Raw genomic sequence first — 13,629 nt, forward strand, 5'->3', positions numbered from 1 at the left:
TTCTACTGATTATGACCTCCCTGATTTAGCTTTGAATTTTAACACCGCACTAAAACGCAAGACTAATCCACATTTACAAATGGGCATCCACAATAAAAAACACTTTACCATAATGAACAAAACCACAGTAAGTTCTTCCTCCCAAATGAAAAACACATCCATCTGTTTAATCAAGTCTGGGGGAGATTTACAAAGGTCATTCCCCTGCAGCAACTTGTCAGACATGCAGTGCTGAAACCAGAAATGGAGTCCTTTTAAACATGAATCAGCTCACCTAAGGGAAATTCTACAGATCCTGAAGGCTTCTGTCCTTTTTTTTTTTTTTTTTTTAGCATTTGATAAAGACTCATCTCAGACCTCAGAGTTCATTTTAGAGACACTGCAAAAGCTTAGGACTATACGTAGGATATCCTAGCAAACCCAGCATACCTTTACAAAATTTATTAAGCATACCATTAAAATTACTTACATTTTGGAACTTCCTGAACGGCACAAACTGGACAATGTCTCTGACAGCTGGTTCTCCTGACGAGGACCTAAGAACTCCATTGTCACCATCAAGAAACTCCATAGCATCAAAGTCTGCTCCTCCAACACCAACAATGATAATGGACATCGGCAATTTTGAAGCATTAACTATGGCAGTTCGAGTTTGATCAAGGTCTGTTATGACACCATCCGTTATGATCAGAAGTATAAAGTATTGCTGTCAAATCAACAAACACTGTGTTATGACAAAGAAACAGAAAACATGTAGGCATTTACACTTAGAAAAATGCACATACAGACTACATACGGTTGTCACTTTGAGCATGTTCAATGCACTCACTGAATTTTACAATGAAACATCTAAGTTGTGGTCTGGCTTCACCTGTACAGTTCGAAGAAATTTATAAGGACAACATAATCAATCTTTTAAATGAAGTCATCTTTAAACAGCCACCTCCCAAAAACCCAGTGGTATCACCCTTCTCCTCCTCTCCAAAATCCCCAGACAAACCAACAGTTAACCTATCTTCCAAGTATTTGTTCTGGGACAGAAGGCAGTTTATTGAGGTTTTGGAGAGATAACACCTGTGAAAGTTGTATTTGTTTCCCTTCTGCTCCACCAATACCTTTATGAAACACTACCCTTCATTCAGTTAACAATGGATGAACAAAAGAGTGCTTCCAAGGGTAATGGAACAAGGCTTCGTTTTTTCAGTGTATCCCTAAAATCCTAAATATAGATTAAAACACATCTTTTTGTGCTGAAAAACAGCATGCCCATTTTCAAATTCCTTTAACCATGTTTTCTAGCTGCTTTATGAAGTTAATCACCAAGGCATCTGAAACCACCTTGCAGTACTTCGGTAATTTATTCAAGTATCATTTGAGTTGCTTCCACTATACTGCCAGGGCTTCTAAAAGTTGGCATCTTAGCCTCTGTTCTGGATTGAAGTACCAAGAACAAGCTAGAAATACAACGTTCAGAAACTATCAAACACTTTTTGAACGTCTGGTCTTCTCTCACTTGGTTCATTTCAGAGAACTACTGGGCAGCACAAATTCAAGTTCCAAAGGTACTCCTAGTATTCTTAGAAGTCTTCCTCTTCAGCACTTTGCTTCCCATCTTCCCTTATCTGCCTCCAAAATAATTGGTTTTCCCTTATCTCCTGTGTTCAAGTATCACCTTTTCTCATTGCTCCCCACCACTCCATTCCCCCACTCCAGCAAGAATGTCTACAAAGCAACCATGATCAGAGAAGGCTATAACCAGCAGCATGACAGCACATCACATTGGATTTATTTCTCTCTTCTTATACTTCCCCCATACGAGAAAAAAAAACCAACACCAAAACCAAAAGACAACCCAAAATACCTATGATACACATTAAATGGCAAGGCAGCAAGATTTCTTCAATACATCCTTTCAGGCAGACAAAATAAATCTTTTGCTAGGCATATTGCACTCTCAGGGAAAAAAAAAAAAAAAAAAAAAAAAAAGAAGTACAAGAGGCTTTGCTACTTTCCTAATACAGAGAGAGAGATGACAGTTACTACTGAAAGACTACCAAGGCAAAACCTTATAAACCTCCTGGCATATGACAATCCATATCTCTTTTCCAAATTGGTTTCCACAGGTACTTTTATATGCAAAAATAGCTAATTTTATTTTCTGATTTTACATGACATCTGAGATACCAGTATTTGCTGTCATCAATGATTTAGGATATATATGGCTTCAGACTTGCTGAACTTGCATGGATTGTTATCTAAATGATTCAATACTCAAGACTTGCTCTTCAGACTTCCTATTTCTTAATATGGTCAACAACTCACACATACAATTTTAATAGGGAGGAGGGCACAGCACATACAGCACCTAAAGCTTTATAGTACAGACAGTTAATTATCTGTGTTGGTACCTAGATGTCAGGAGCTATATCCTTCATTTCTTCGTTACCTTACTTAATTCTCTCTCTCAGCTATCTGATGTGAAACAAAGTCTAGTTGATTTTTCTCAGCTGAGGTTAAATCACTCTCCTATATGCAAAGGCTTAAATTAGATTAACACCTGTATAGCACTGCAAGAGCTTTGAATAGAAGGTACTATAAAGGTGCCATGTATTTTTAAGTTGATATTTCAACTCTGAAGAGTTTATTTAGTTAATTTAGGAGAGAATTGTGTACAATCTGCAAAAATCAGTTAGCTTTTATCTCGTTTTAAGGGTAGCAAGCACCAATTCACAAGGTATATGGCTAGCTGTCGAAACAAGTACACTTAGAAGCTTTAAAGAGAAAAATATAAACTAGAAGGGAAAGAAAAAAGTAAGAAAAATACACACACTACCATTAAGAACTTACAGATGCTGTTTGCTGTTGTGTAGCTGCAGCAGCAAATCTTGCCACATGATTTATAATTGGAGAAAAATTTGTTGGCCCATATAACTTCACTTGAGGAAGACAAGCCCGATATGCATCGACAATGCCTTGGATTCCTAAAGAACACAAACAGATCATACTAATTTTTTCATATTAGAATTAGGATATTTTGAAACACTCGATCTTCCTGAAACACCGTATATATCAGCTATTTAAAGTGATGATGCAAAGATTTAAAACTAACCATGATGAAAAAAATAAATGATTCATGAGCAATGGAGGCCTTCAGCTTGACCAATGCTTAATGCACATGCTTAACATCCTTGGCTTTATGTGAATAGCAAGGCCAAATACTGTACACTCAAGTGCACATAACTGAATTACAACTGTTCTCTTCGCCTGGCAGCCTGTGGTAGTTAGTAGTGTGATCAAGAGAGGCCACGTTGAACAGGCACTAGCAGCATCATACTCAAGCCAGACAACTCCACATCAGCAGCGAAGTAGAATGAAGTGGCTTGACAACACGAGAGAACCATTCCCAGCTTGCCTGTACTGTGCCCTAGCTGTTTAAAACACCTCTTTCACAAACCAGTACAGAAGAGAGACCAAATGCTATTTCTAATAACTAAGAAAACATTATAAGATTGTTTCCTGCTACACGACTAAACTCATTATTTCATTAGAGCAACAAGATTCACAGTTCACTTTTCAAGTGTTTTTATCCCTTCACCTTAGACATTTTATTCTCTAGGTCTGATGCTACTTTCTCAGACTTACCATTACAGAATGGGTTTGATGGGTTAAAATTTAATGGGAACTCATGCGACACCTGTCAACACACAAAAGACATAGTCAGGACTGTATGTACAATCTCCTCCTGAAGTAAGTGCTTTTAGTTGTCTTACGTAGTGCATTTACATATTCCATTACCTGAAAGGAAGGAGGAATTTGTGCACCAAATCCAAAGGCTGGAAACATCTTATCTCTAAAAAAGCAATTTTAAAGAAAATGAAGTGAGTGCCTTCCTTTAAAAGCTGTCATAGTTCAGTAAGTTTAGCTAATCAGTGCTGCTTTTGATAATTTAAAATGCTGTTTATTAAGCATCAAGAGGCAAAATTAAATGGAAGTTCCCCCCGTAATTGTTTCTAGGACCAAAACCAGTCTTCAACACCAAATTGGCAAGAATGCAAGCATTTATTTAAATTAATGCTGCTCTTTACATCACAGATGAAAAGCCTTGCTTGTCTGCTGTAAACACAAGCTTCTGCTTGTGATTATGTGATTGTGCAGTGATTATGAAGTCTTTTTTAGCTCTACATTTCAGCTCAGAAGTTTCATTCCGATATATCTGCTGGCATCTTCAACACTGGTTTAAGAAACTACCACAAAAATCTATACATATCTAAAAAATGATTTAAATAAAAATCTAAAACTTACGTATCATAATCCTGAATGACCATTCCTACAGACCAAATGGCTGTTAGGTATTCATTAACTCCATTAGGGCTGAGGTAATGCAGAGAGTCTGGAGAGCGAGGGTCCCCATTGGAGCCTGTAAAATCTATGCCCACCTGTCAAATGTAATATTTATATCAAATTGCTGTTAGAGGTAAAATTATGTTTCTTAACTCTGGCAAAGCCAAAGTGAAAGTCATGAAAGAGCTGTAAACAGTAGTTACCAGGACATCTACAAATCTAACAGGCACAATACTTAGATGCAGGTTTCTTGGAATATTAACACTCTTAAAACAATGCCACTACAAAACCAGCAGAAGCTCTGCATCTCTCAGAAGGGCTGAAATTACTTTTATCTGTCAGGTTTTCACTGTGTTTACTTTCAGTTACCATTCACAGCAGCTCTTCAATAGCTGTTAAATTAACTTCATCCTGTATCTTGCCATACATACCTTTCCTCTCAGAAGTACGACTAGCCAGACACCACAGAAGCCCAGAGATAGTTCCTTCTCTGACCTCAATGGGTCTTCTCTGCTTTGGTGATGAGGCATACTACCAGGGTGAAGACATCTTACTGTTATTTGTGCTGCATTTGGTTTGCAAACTACGTAACTTAAGAGTCCTAACCCATATGATGGCTTCTGTATGTTGTGTTCATTAAGCAAAGGGCCTTGAAAACCACCATCAAGGGCAAAAGTGAAATCTTTGGTCGGGGCGGGGGGAAGAGCCCTTATGGAAAGGAAACTTGAAGTAAATCAGAGAAGTGTAAACTTCTTGGTCTCCATCCACACAGCTCAGCTAGTTCCTAACGAACATAACTACAGGTTCAGAACTTTGTGCCATGAGTAAAGAAAGTAATTTTTTCTAAACAGACTAGATGGACTCTGGAAAAATGGCTTCCCCCCTCCATGCTACAGAACAACAACAACAAAAAAATACAATAATCAAATGAAGAGCACAGGCAATCAATTATATACTTCAGTTTGTTCCAAAACTCAAAAGTTACTTTACATAAATGATTTAACTTACTGTGAAATTCAGCTGACACCCACCCATGATGTAATCAAGGAATGTACATTCTACTATGATCTAAAAATAGAAGTTAAAGATAGAAATTAATTTTTTTTTTTAATGGGAGAAAACCAGTAAGTAGTATTGCAGCAACTTTTGAGGTTCCAGATCGGTTATCTTTACCCATGCAAAGCACTACTTTTACTCTATAGATATCCCACCCACCCACTGCAGTGAGGATATTTACAGCGTGCACCATCACACAATCAGGGCATCAGAATCAGGCCTTTTACAAAATTACAGGCAGACAACAAAGCAGCTCCAAAAGCACTATCATTTATAAAACAACATATTATGACAGACTTACCAGATTTTAATTCACCATAAAACAGTGAGTTGGGAAATGCAGTGGTTCAGGAATGGCCTTACAAATTGGTAAGCGACCTTTGCCATATAGATGGCATCTTCAAGAGAAAGTGAGGAGACAGAGGAGGACAGACATGTGATTCAGCTGTCAATCTGTCTCCTTATATGAATCAGAGCCCTTAAATATTTACTGTGTCTGGAACTTTCAGACAAGTTTCTTACAGTTAGAGGGTGAAGGCATACTAGATGAGAATTGTTATGCCTGAACACTTAAAAACAAAGAGTCATAACCAGAATATATTACTGACCTCACAGCGCTTAACGCTCACAATGCCAGAGTTTTTATAGCTTTTTTTCTTCTGTCTTTTCTTTTCATTGATGCACTCGAATTCAACCTGCATGAATGCAAACAAATCCAACAAAAGCACTATAAATATCATTTATGCAACAAATTTTAAAATTCTTTATTCTGGGACTGATACTTCGGGCTTGTATTAAAAACGCAGTTTATTTCACTATCAAGCAAAAATTAAACCCAGCCTGCCCAAAATCAGCAAGAAAAACCCCGTTATCAAGACAGAAATCCTCTCTTACCCAAAAGCTTACAAATATGTTTGTTTAGACAACTGTATTTCAACCACACAAAGAAATTCTGTACCATTTTCCTTCTGAAGATTCTGCTAACAACTTTCTTTTTGGTAGACATGGTGATTCAGGCAAAGCGTCACTGTTTCCAGCAGGTTTGGCAGTAACGTAAAAAATAAGAGGTATATGTTTATGCTTTCCAAAATCAGTTGTTGAGGCTTCATCAACTAAACCAATATCTTAGCCTCCAAGTGCAATCAACAGCTAGCCAGGTTAAGCAGCTCCTGCCATCACACAGGTATTCCAGACATGCCTTCTGGCTCAGTGCCAGAAACAGGTTCCGCTGCTTTGGTTTAAGTTAATTAAGTTTTTAAAAAGTGATCTTGCAATTAATCTCAAGTGAAAAAATGCACTAACGAGGTCAGCACCTGAGAAGTCTACACGCCTCTTGTTTCCCTTCTTTTTTTGGACATTTCACCACCAGCATCAATTCTATTTGACGGAAATTGTCTTTTAGGGACTTGGTTTTGTACTACGTCAATTGGTGAGGTAATCACTAATAACAGCCACCAGATACACAGCATTTACAATCTTTCAACTACATTTTATAATCCTCCAACCAGAGCTCACTAATAGAATGCTTGGGGGGAAGATACACCTTCAGGGAAGGGGAAAAAAATTTTTTAAAAAAATGAGCAATTCTCCAGAGAATGAAAAGCCACCCATTCACTTCAGTCATACAAGATCAGCTTTTTCAGCAACTGAGGATACAGTCACACCCATGCTCGCCTCAAGTAAACTTGAAAGAAGTTGTGCCAAATTCCCACAGGCGCAGCTGATGTCAGAATTGTGGGAGTAACTAAAGATCACGCTTGGAGTATATAAAGTCAAATTCTAATGTGCACTGGAAATATTTTACAGATATTATCAAATTAATCAGATCTTGCAGGATTAGAGGTTAGTTCCTTTTAAAAGCAGAAGAAACCTGGAGCACATTATTTGTGTTGTCTCTTATCTTCACTTCATCTTACCAACACAGCAGTAAGTTACTTAGGGTAGATATAGCCACAGTTCTCCTGAAAATAACTTTCTTAAAGCATTTCCAAAACCAGCACAGGCAGATTATAACTTAGAATACCTTTTCTTTAAATTCAAAAGAGAAGTTTGTTTAATTTACGATACTGCTCCATAACAAAAGTGCAACTTTAAAAAAAAAAAAAATCTTGTTAAAAGATTCATAAAATCTTCATTAAAAAAAGCAGCAAAAATGATTTTATGAAATCCTCCTGCTCCCTGATTTATTTTTTGCACACTTCAATTACAATAGTAATAAGGATCACTGTCAGCATTGAAAGCTAAACCGATACCATCTGGCCCCTGAAAATCTAGAAAAAATGAGAAAAACACCTAAGAGCTCCAACTAGGCAGCATATGAATTACATGCATAGGATATGAATCCAAAATTCCTTACAAACAATATAAAACCTTAAGAGGCATTAAACCGAACCACGTATAATTCAAAATGAATTCAGAAACAGGTATCTAAAAGAAAAGCATGGCAGGGCACAAAGCAGCAATCAAAAAACCACTACAGTCAAGGTTGACTCTTCACATTCAACAGCTCTGAACAATTTAGTACAAATGCAACACTCAAGATGTTAGAAAAGTACAAGCAGGCACTCTTGTATATATATCCCATTATTACTAATGCAGGAGCAGTTCTGCAGGTTTTACAGAATTAAAGGAAGAGATGGTAAAATATTTTGATAACACACGTGTCCATAAAACAAAGACTTTTATGTTAAGGTTGCTATGCCACCTTTCTTCTTCTAAATGTAAACCTTGTCTATTAAAAGGTTTGCAAATTGTTACAGTTCGTAAGAACAGGAAGGATAATTTCATTTTAAATAAGAGCCACCTAACGTAACACAGTCAGTTGCATTTTTGTGCAGTAGCATAAATGTTGCATTTTTTCATGTCCACTAAAGCATGCATGATAGTTGGTAAGTGCCATACTTGAAATAAAGGACTCAGTAAAACCTGAAAAAAATACTACAAGCTTTGGCCTTTTAACTGCTGTGAAATTTGTACTGCATTCTGTCTTTTGACACTCTAAATTTTTTGATTTCTGTATTTTTATGATGAGTGAAATTCATTTGTGCTGACGGTTGCATATTTAGATATGTAATATTAAAAACTGTAACCAAGATATTAATCCTAGGAAAGTGGATGCATAATGTAAATGCTTAGTCAGCCTCAACTACAGTAGCATTGTTAAGGTGTAGCCTAGTACAACTTCGATACCTACAAGTCAAGTAACACAAGTTTTGCTCCAAAATGAGAAAAACAGCTTATCACAAACACACAGGCAGCTTAGACTATGTAAGACTCACAGGTGAGGACCGAGATGCTTCCTTCAGTTTTGACATTGTAGTTTGAAAACTTCCTATGAGATCATGAGACCCATCACTATCATAGTCATAGCACTCAACCTAGAATGAAGCATTATTCAGTGTTAGTAACAGAAATGGCCCTACAAAAGCAATAAACACTGCAACAGCATTTCTAGTTCAGGCAAACCTGAACATCCAAAACATTCCTAAATCTCTTATAACATGGAGTTTTTCTCGCATTGCACTCTTAGAATTGCAGAGAGTTGCATCTAAAAATTATGGATTAAGATTGGGTAAAAGCCAACATACCCAGTTTCAGATCAGATCTTCCACTGAAGTGAAGGAGAGACGAGAATACTAAGCAGTCTCAGGTCTTGCATGACTGAGTAACATCAATTATATTGAACTACATTTTGGGAGTGAGGGGGTGTCGGGAAGAGTAGGAAAACAATGTAGGTTTTTTTACTGTCATAGATTAACAGACTTAGTTAAATTTCCTTAATACCTCCGAAAAACTATCTCTGACCATCCAGCTAAGAATTTAGTAAATCAGTTATTCAGCAATCATGAGAGTTTTATTAATACTTTTATATTACTTTATTAATCTTCAAGATAACTCAGAATTTATAAATACATAGGTTCAGCCCTAAATCTAGAAACAAGACTTGAATTTTTTAAGATTAGCAAATTTAAACAGTCACTATGATCCACACTTCACGGATTTGAATGTCACCTAAAAATCCCTCTTTTCCTGTATTTAGTGTTTAATGCTAAGTTTTACTATTCAATCAACTCATCTTTTAATACCCCAACCCACCAAAGAAGGCAGAACAAGTGAAAAATAGACTTTTTTTTCTCTTTGAGAACCTATCAGTTTGAATGAGCACAATTTTACCACTGTTAGTTTAACCTTACAGTGTTCTCAATTTTTGTTTTTTAAAAGCTCAACTTATGAATATCACCCAACCGCCTTTCTAGATAAAAAGCTGGGTATCTATAATAGCATATGTTAATTCCATCCACTTCTGACATTTTCTTTCAGTTTAGCAACACAGACATGCTAGCTAACTTAAACAAATCACAGAAAAACAAATTAAAATAATTTAATAATAATAATAATAATAATAATGATAAATAATAATAATAAATCAAGAGTCAAAGTAGGAATCCTCCATTATTTGGAATCAAAACATAAACTTCAAGAAAAACTTTTCTGAATATATATGGCTTAAACTGAACAGCTATTTTCATGTCTGTCTTTCCAGACTGAAAAAATTGTACATTGTATTCAAGAAATAATTTAGTTGATTACTTGGCTACTTCATTTAGGAATAACAAAGGAAAACAAACAACTTCAACATACACTTGAGCTTCTGAGAGGAATTAACTTTCCGAAAACAAACAGTAATGCTGAAGTACAAAATACGATGTGCAGAATGCAAGTTCTACACTGTGCAGAACATGCCTCTATGTTGCGGTTTGCACTACTCCTACAACATTCTGAATGCACTAATAAATAAATAAAATGCATGCACATGCACTGAATAGCAACTTAAATCTCAAACAAGCAGCCACAGAACCAACAGACTAATGTTCATGGCAGATGCTATTGAATGCCATAAATTAAGCCAATCAAATACTCAGCCAAGTGCTCCAGTACGTGAAATTTAACCTGAAGATGTTTCCTGAGCCAATAGTTACGATACCTGTTCACAGTTAGCACAGTTTCTTCTTTTTCCTTTTAAAGGGATCAAAGTTTGTCTTGCTTGATATATTTGACCCATCTAAGCCAATTTTCAATACTTACTCCAGGCAAGACAGAAATATTTTTTTTTTTTCCATGTATGCTCTCCTGGACACACAACAGCACTAGGGAACCATGTGATAAAATTGCATATATATTTTCCCCAGCAGAACTAGGCATGCTTGCTCCAGATGAAAGGCTCACATTTTCAACACAGAAAAACTTCGCTGACTGCAAACACACTCACATGGAATATAGCAATAAATCCAGAAGATAAAGAATCAACTTGGTTTGTGCATTGCTGGGGATACACAAACTAAGCCATTAAATATGTGAAAAGCCACTCATTATGGAAAAGTGGGTGGTTTTACTTACTATGACAAATAGCTCATTACGTATGCAACTGTGCGCATATAAAAGTGGTAAAAGTATTGTTTAATCCTTCAGCAACATTATAATACACTTCTGTCTGCATTTTAATGTTTGAAGTGATAGCTCCCAGATTTCTAAGTTAAGACATAATACTACTGTCTGTCTGCAAGTCCATAACAACTCCAAGTAAAATCTATTTCCTCTGGAAATAAACCTACACTTCTGAGGTAAGATCCTAAAGAACAGACTTTATTAAAATGATGATAGAGCTGAGAATAACTCCATCTTAATAGATATATTTTAGCAATGGTCTATAGTTTTAGTATGGCTGTTTACTGAAAAAGAGAAATATATTTACAGTATATGGAGATGTAAGAGCTGTCACAGCTATTTTGGGGAAAAGGGAAGCAGAAAGGAAACGAGAAGGAAAAAACACAGAAGCAGTAAGGAAAGCAGGTTCTGGGCTTGTAAAGTTGTTCATTAGTCTGCTCTATAGTTGTGTATTTAAATCTATACAGGTGCTTGTCACACCCAGATCCCTGTGGCTGTTAAGTATTTTCCAGGACTGCCTCAAGTCATATGACTAACACCTGTCACATGCAGATCATGCTCTCATTTTTCCTTCCCAGAGGAAGAACAGCAAGTATAGCGGTTTGTTTCATTTGTTGGTTTTTTTTTTTTACAAATGCTAAAATATCAGGTTCCTAACATGTTCATAATAGCTTATAAATGGCATTTTGATTAGGGGTGGAATTGAAGCTAAACAACCAAAGGGAATTCCTGAAGAAAAACATTCAGAAGTTAAACATAATTTATTCAAGATAAGATTTGAAGATACAAAGAGTTAAAGACCAACGCTGGTAGAACTATCACTTCACAGTGATAGCTGGTTGACTTTCTAACAGAAAGTTCAGTTTTATCTGAAGAAAAAAGTTGCTATATCTGGTATCCACAAGATAACAGATGTGGATCAGATGTATCTCAGCTAGTATATTAAGTGTAATTAATTGTATCAGGTAGTATGTTAAGAATTTCATTAGCGTTGCCTTTTGCACCAGTAACAAAGTATTACAAAATCCATAACGTGGAACAAAGCATATTCTAGCCTTTACCACGCATCTTTCGCTATACAATATCTTAACACCACCAATATTGGCTGATGCAACACTAAAACTGTATGATCCAAATAAGAAACTGAATTGGACATTTCAAAGCTACTTATGTTCAACTGTTTTCCCAGACTTTCAAAGACCAACTTTTACCAGACAATGCATCACAAACGTGAGATTTTTTTTTCCTAAAACATGCATGTATCTCTGTGACTTTCAAATAAGAATAAGAAACCTAATACTTTGAATTCAATTTGAAACAAAAAGAGGCAATAACTAGAATAACACATCTTCCATTTATTACATACTCTAATTTAATGCATTAATTCATACACACATTTCATATATGTTACCTTGATTGACTTATCCATGTCACTGTAACACAGAGAATTGAGAGAGATTTTAAAGGGCCTCCAAACAGGATTCAGATTGTTTTTAATAACCTGTTAAAAAAAAAAAAAGCCACAATAGTATGTTCACAGGAGTGGAAAGTAGTCATCGCAACGGGTCATACCTTCATGCCATGATTTTTGCAAGCAAAAACAGCTGACTAATGCTGCTGTCAATCACTTCCTGCAATCCAAATCCTAACATATAGGATATAAACAAACTAAACATTCTTAACATGCAATACCATTGTCCAAAAGAGGTGGTATCTTTCAACTCCATATTTTTCAAGACTGCACTGTGATCTACTACATCATTCAGCTACTACACTGCAAAAAAAATAAATTTATCTTTACATAAATATTGACATTGTTGTTTTTTTAATAAGCACACACATATATACATACACACAAACATATATAAAAGTGTGACTTACCAAAAAAACGTGGAAAAAGATTACATTGGAATTTCTGAATACATCAATGCTCTGGAGATTACAATTCACTCCAGCTTATATTTATTCTGAAATGCCACTTATGGAAATACTCCCTCAAGAAATTCATGGTATAGTTCAGCAGAAACAGTGCATGAGGGTAAAAGGTCTCTCAAGCTGAACGCTAAATAAGTGATATTTAAGAATAATACTGAAGGATCTTCAGAATTTGTCGACTGGAAAGTATCTGTAATATACTCAACACATCAAATAATGATCTTATAAAGCACAAGAAACTACAAACAACAAGCAATACTTAATTAATAATACCTAACAATAGTAATACTTGTATTTCCAGCACTATAGGAGTGCAGAGAAAGAAATCTCTCTTTTGAAAATGAACACAGTAAATAATAGTAACATAAAGAACTAATCCTCCAGCCAGTTCTAGGCTGGAACAGCAAATTCTGGATTCATTACTGAAATTGAAGATGACTGAAATCCTCATGGAAAAGATACATTTTATGTGGAAGAACCACCTCATGAGAGAAACTATTTTTATAAATCTGACACAAAAAGGATTGATACTTCTTCAACATCCGTGCTTCAAAATTAATACGGTCACCACTTCAAATGCTCACAGTACCTCAGTTGTGACTAGGGCCTGAGCTTCCACTGGAGTGAGACATTTTGAACCTACTCCTACCCTGTCAGTTGCTGCCACGGGACCTCTGCACCTCCTCCTGGGTGGAAGGCTGCTGCTGCTCAAGCACATTTTCCCTCACTCAGCATTATCCTTGGCTTGCCCTTGCTATGCAAGCATTCGGTATAATTACTTTCATTAGTAAATGGTACAGCTAGGTGACACTGACACAAGAACAGCACAGTCACAGGAATGCCCAAGTTCTA

At 36.1% G+C, this 13,629-nt stretch overlaps 1 protein-coding gene across 1 annotated transcript in view; it reads right to left on the reverse strand.

Moving 5' to 3' along the window:
* The window catches only part of CPNE3 (copine 3), a 31,321-nt gene that overhangs the window by 4,067 nt on the left and 13,625 nt on the right, over nucleotides 1-13,629 (reverse strand). The window contains exons 8-16 of the mRNA XM_050915770.1: nucleotides 12,254-12,343; nucleotides 8,676-8,774; nucleotides 6,006-6,092; nucleotides 5,350-5,409; nucleotides 4,303-4,436; nucleotides 3,796-3,850; nucleotides 3,643-3,694; nucleotides 2,848-2,981; nucleotides 470-706 (exon numbers count right to left, since the gene is read on the reverse strand). Coding sequence (XP_050771727.1) covers nucleotides 470-706; nucleotides 2,848-2,981; nucleotides 3,643-3,694; nucleotides 3,796-3,850; nucleotides 4,303-4,436; nucleotides 5,350-5,409; nucleotides 6,006-6,092; nucleotides 8,676-8,774; nucleotides 12,254-12,343 — 948 coding nt within the window. The remainder of the gene's footprint in view (nucleotides 1-469; nucleotides 707-2,847; nucleotides 2,982-3,642; nucleotides 3,695-3,795; nucleotides 3,851-4,302; nucleotides 4,437-5,349; nucleotides 5,410-6,005; nucleotides 6,093-8,675; nucleotides 8,775-12,253; nucleotides 12,344-13,629) is intronic.

Source organism: Gymnogyps californianus, chromosome 2 (assembly GCF_018139145.2).
Source record: "Gymnogyps californianus isolate 813 chromosome 2, ASM1813914v2, whole genome shotgun sequence".
Classification (NCBI taxonomy): domain Eukaryota; kingdom Metazoa; phylum Chordata; class Aves; order Accipitriformes; family Cathartidae; genus Gymnogyps; species Gymnogyps californianus.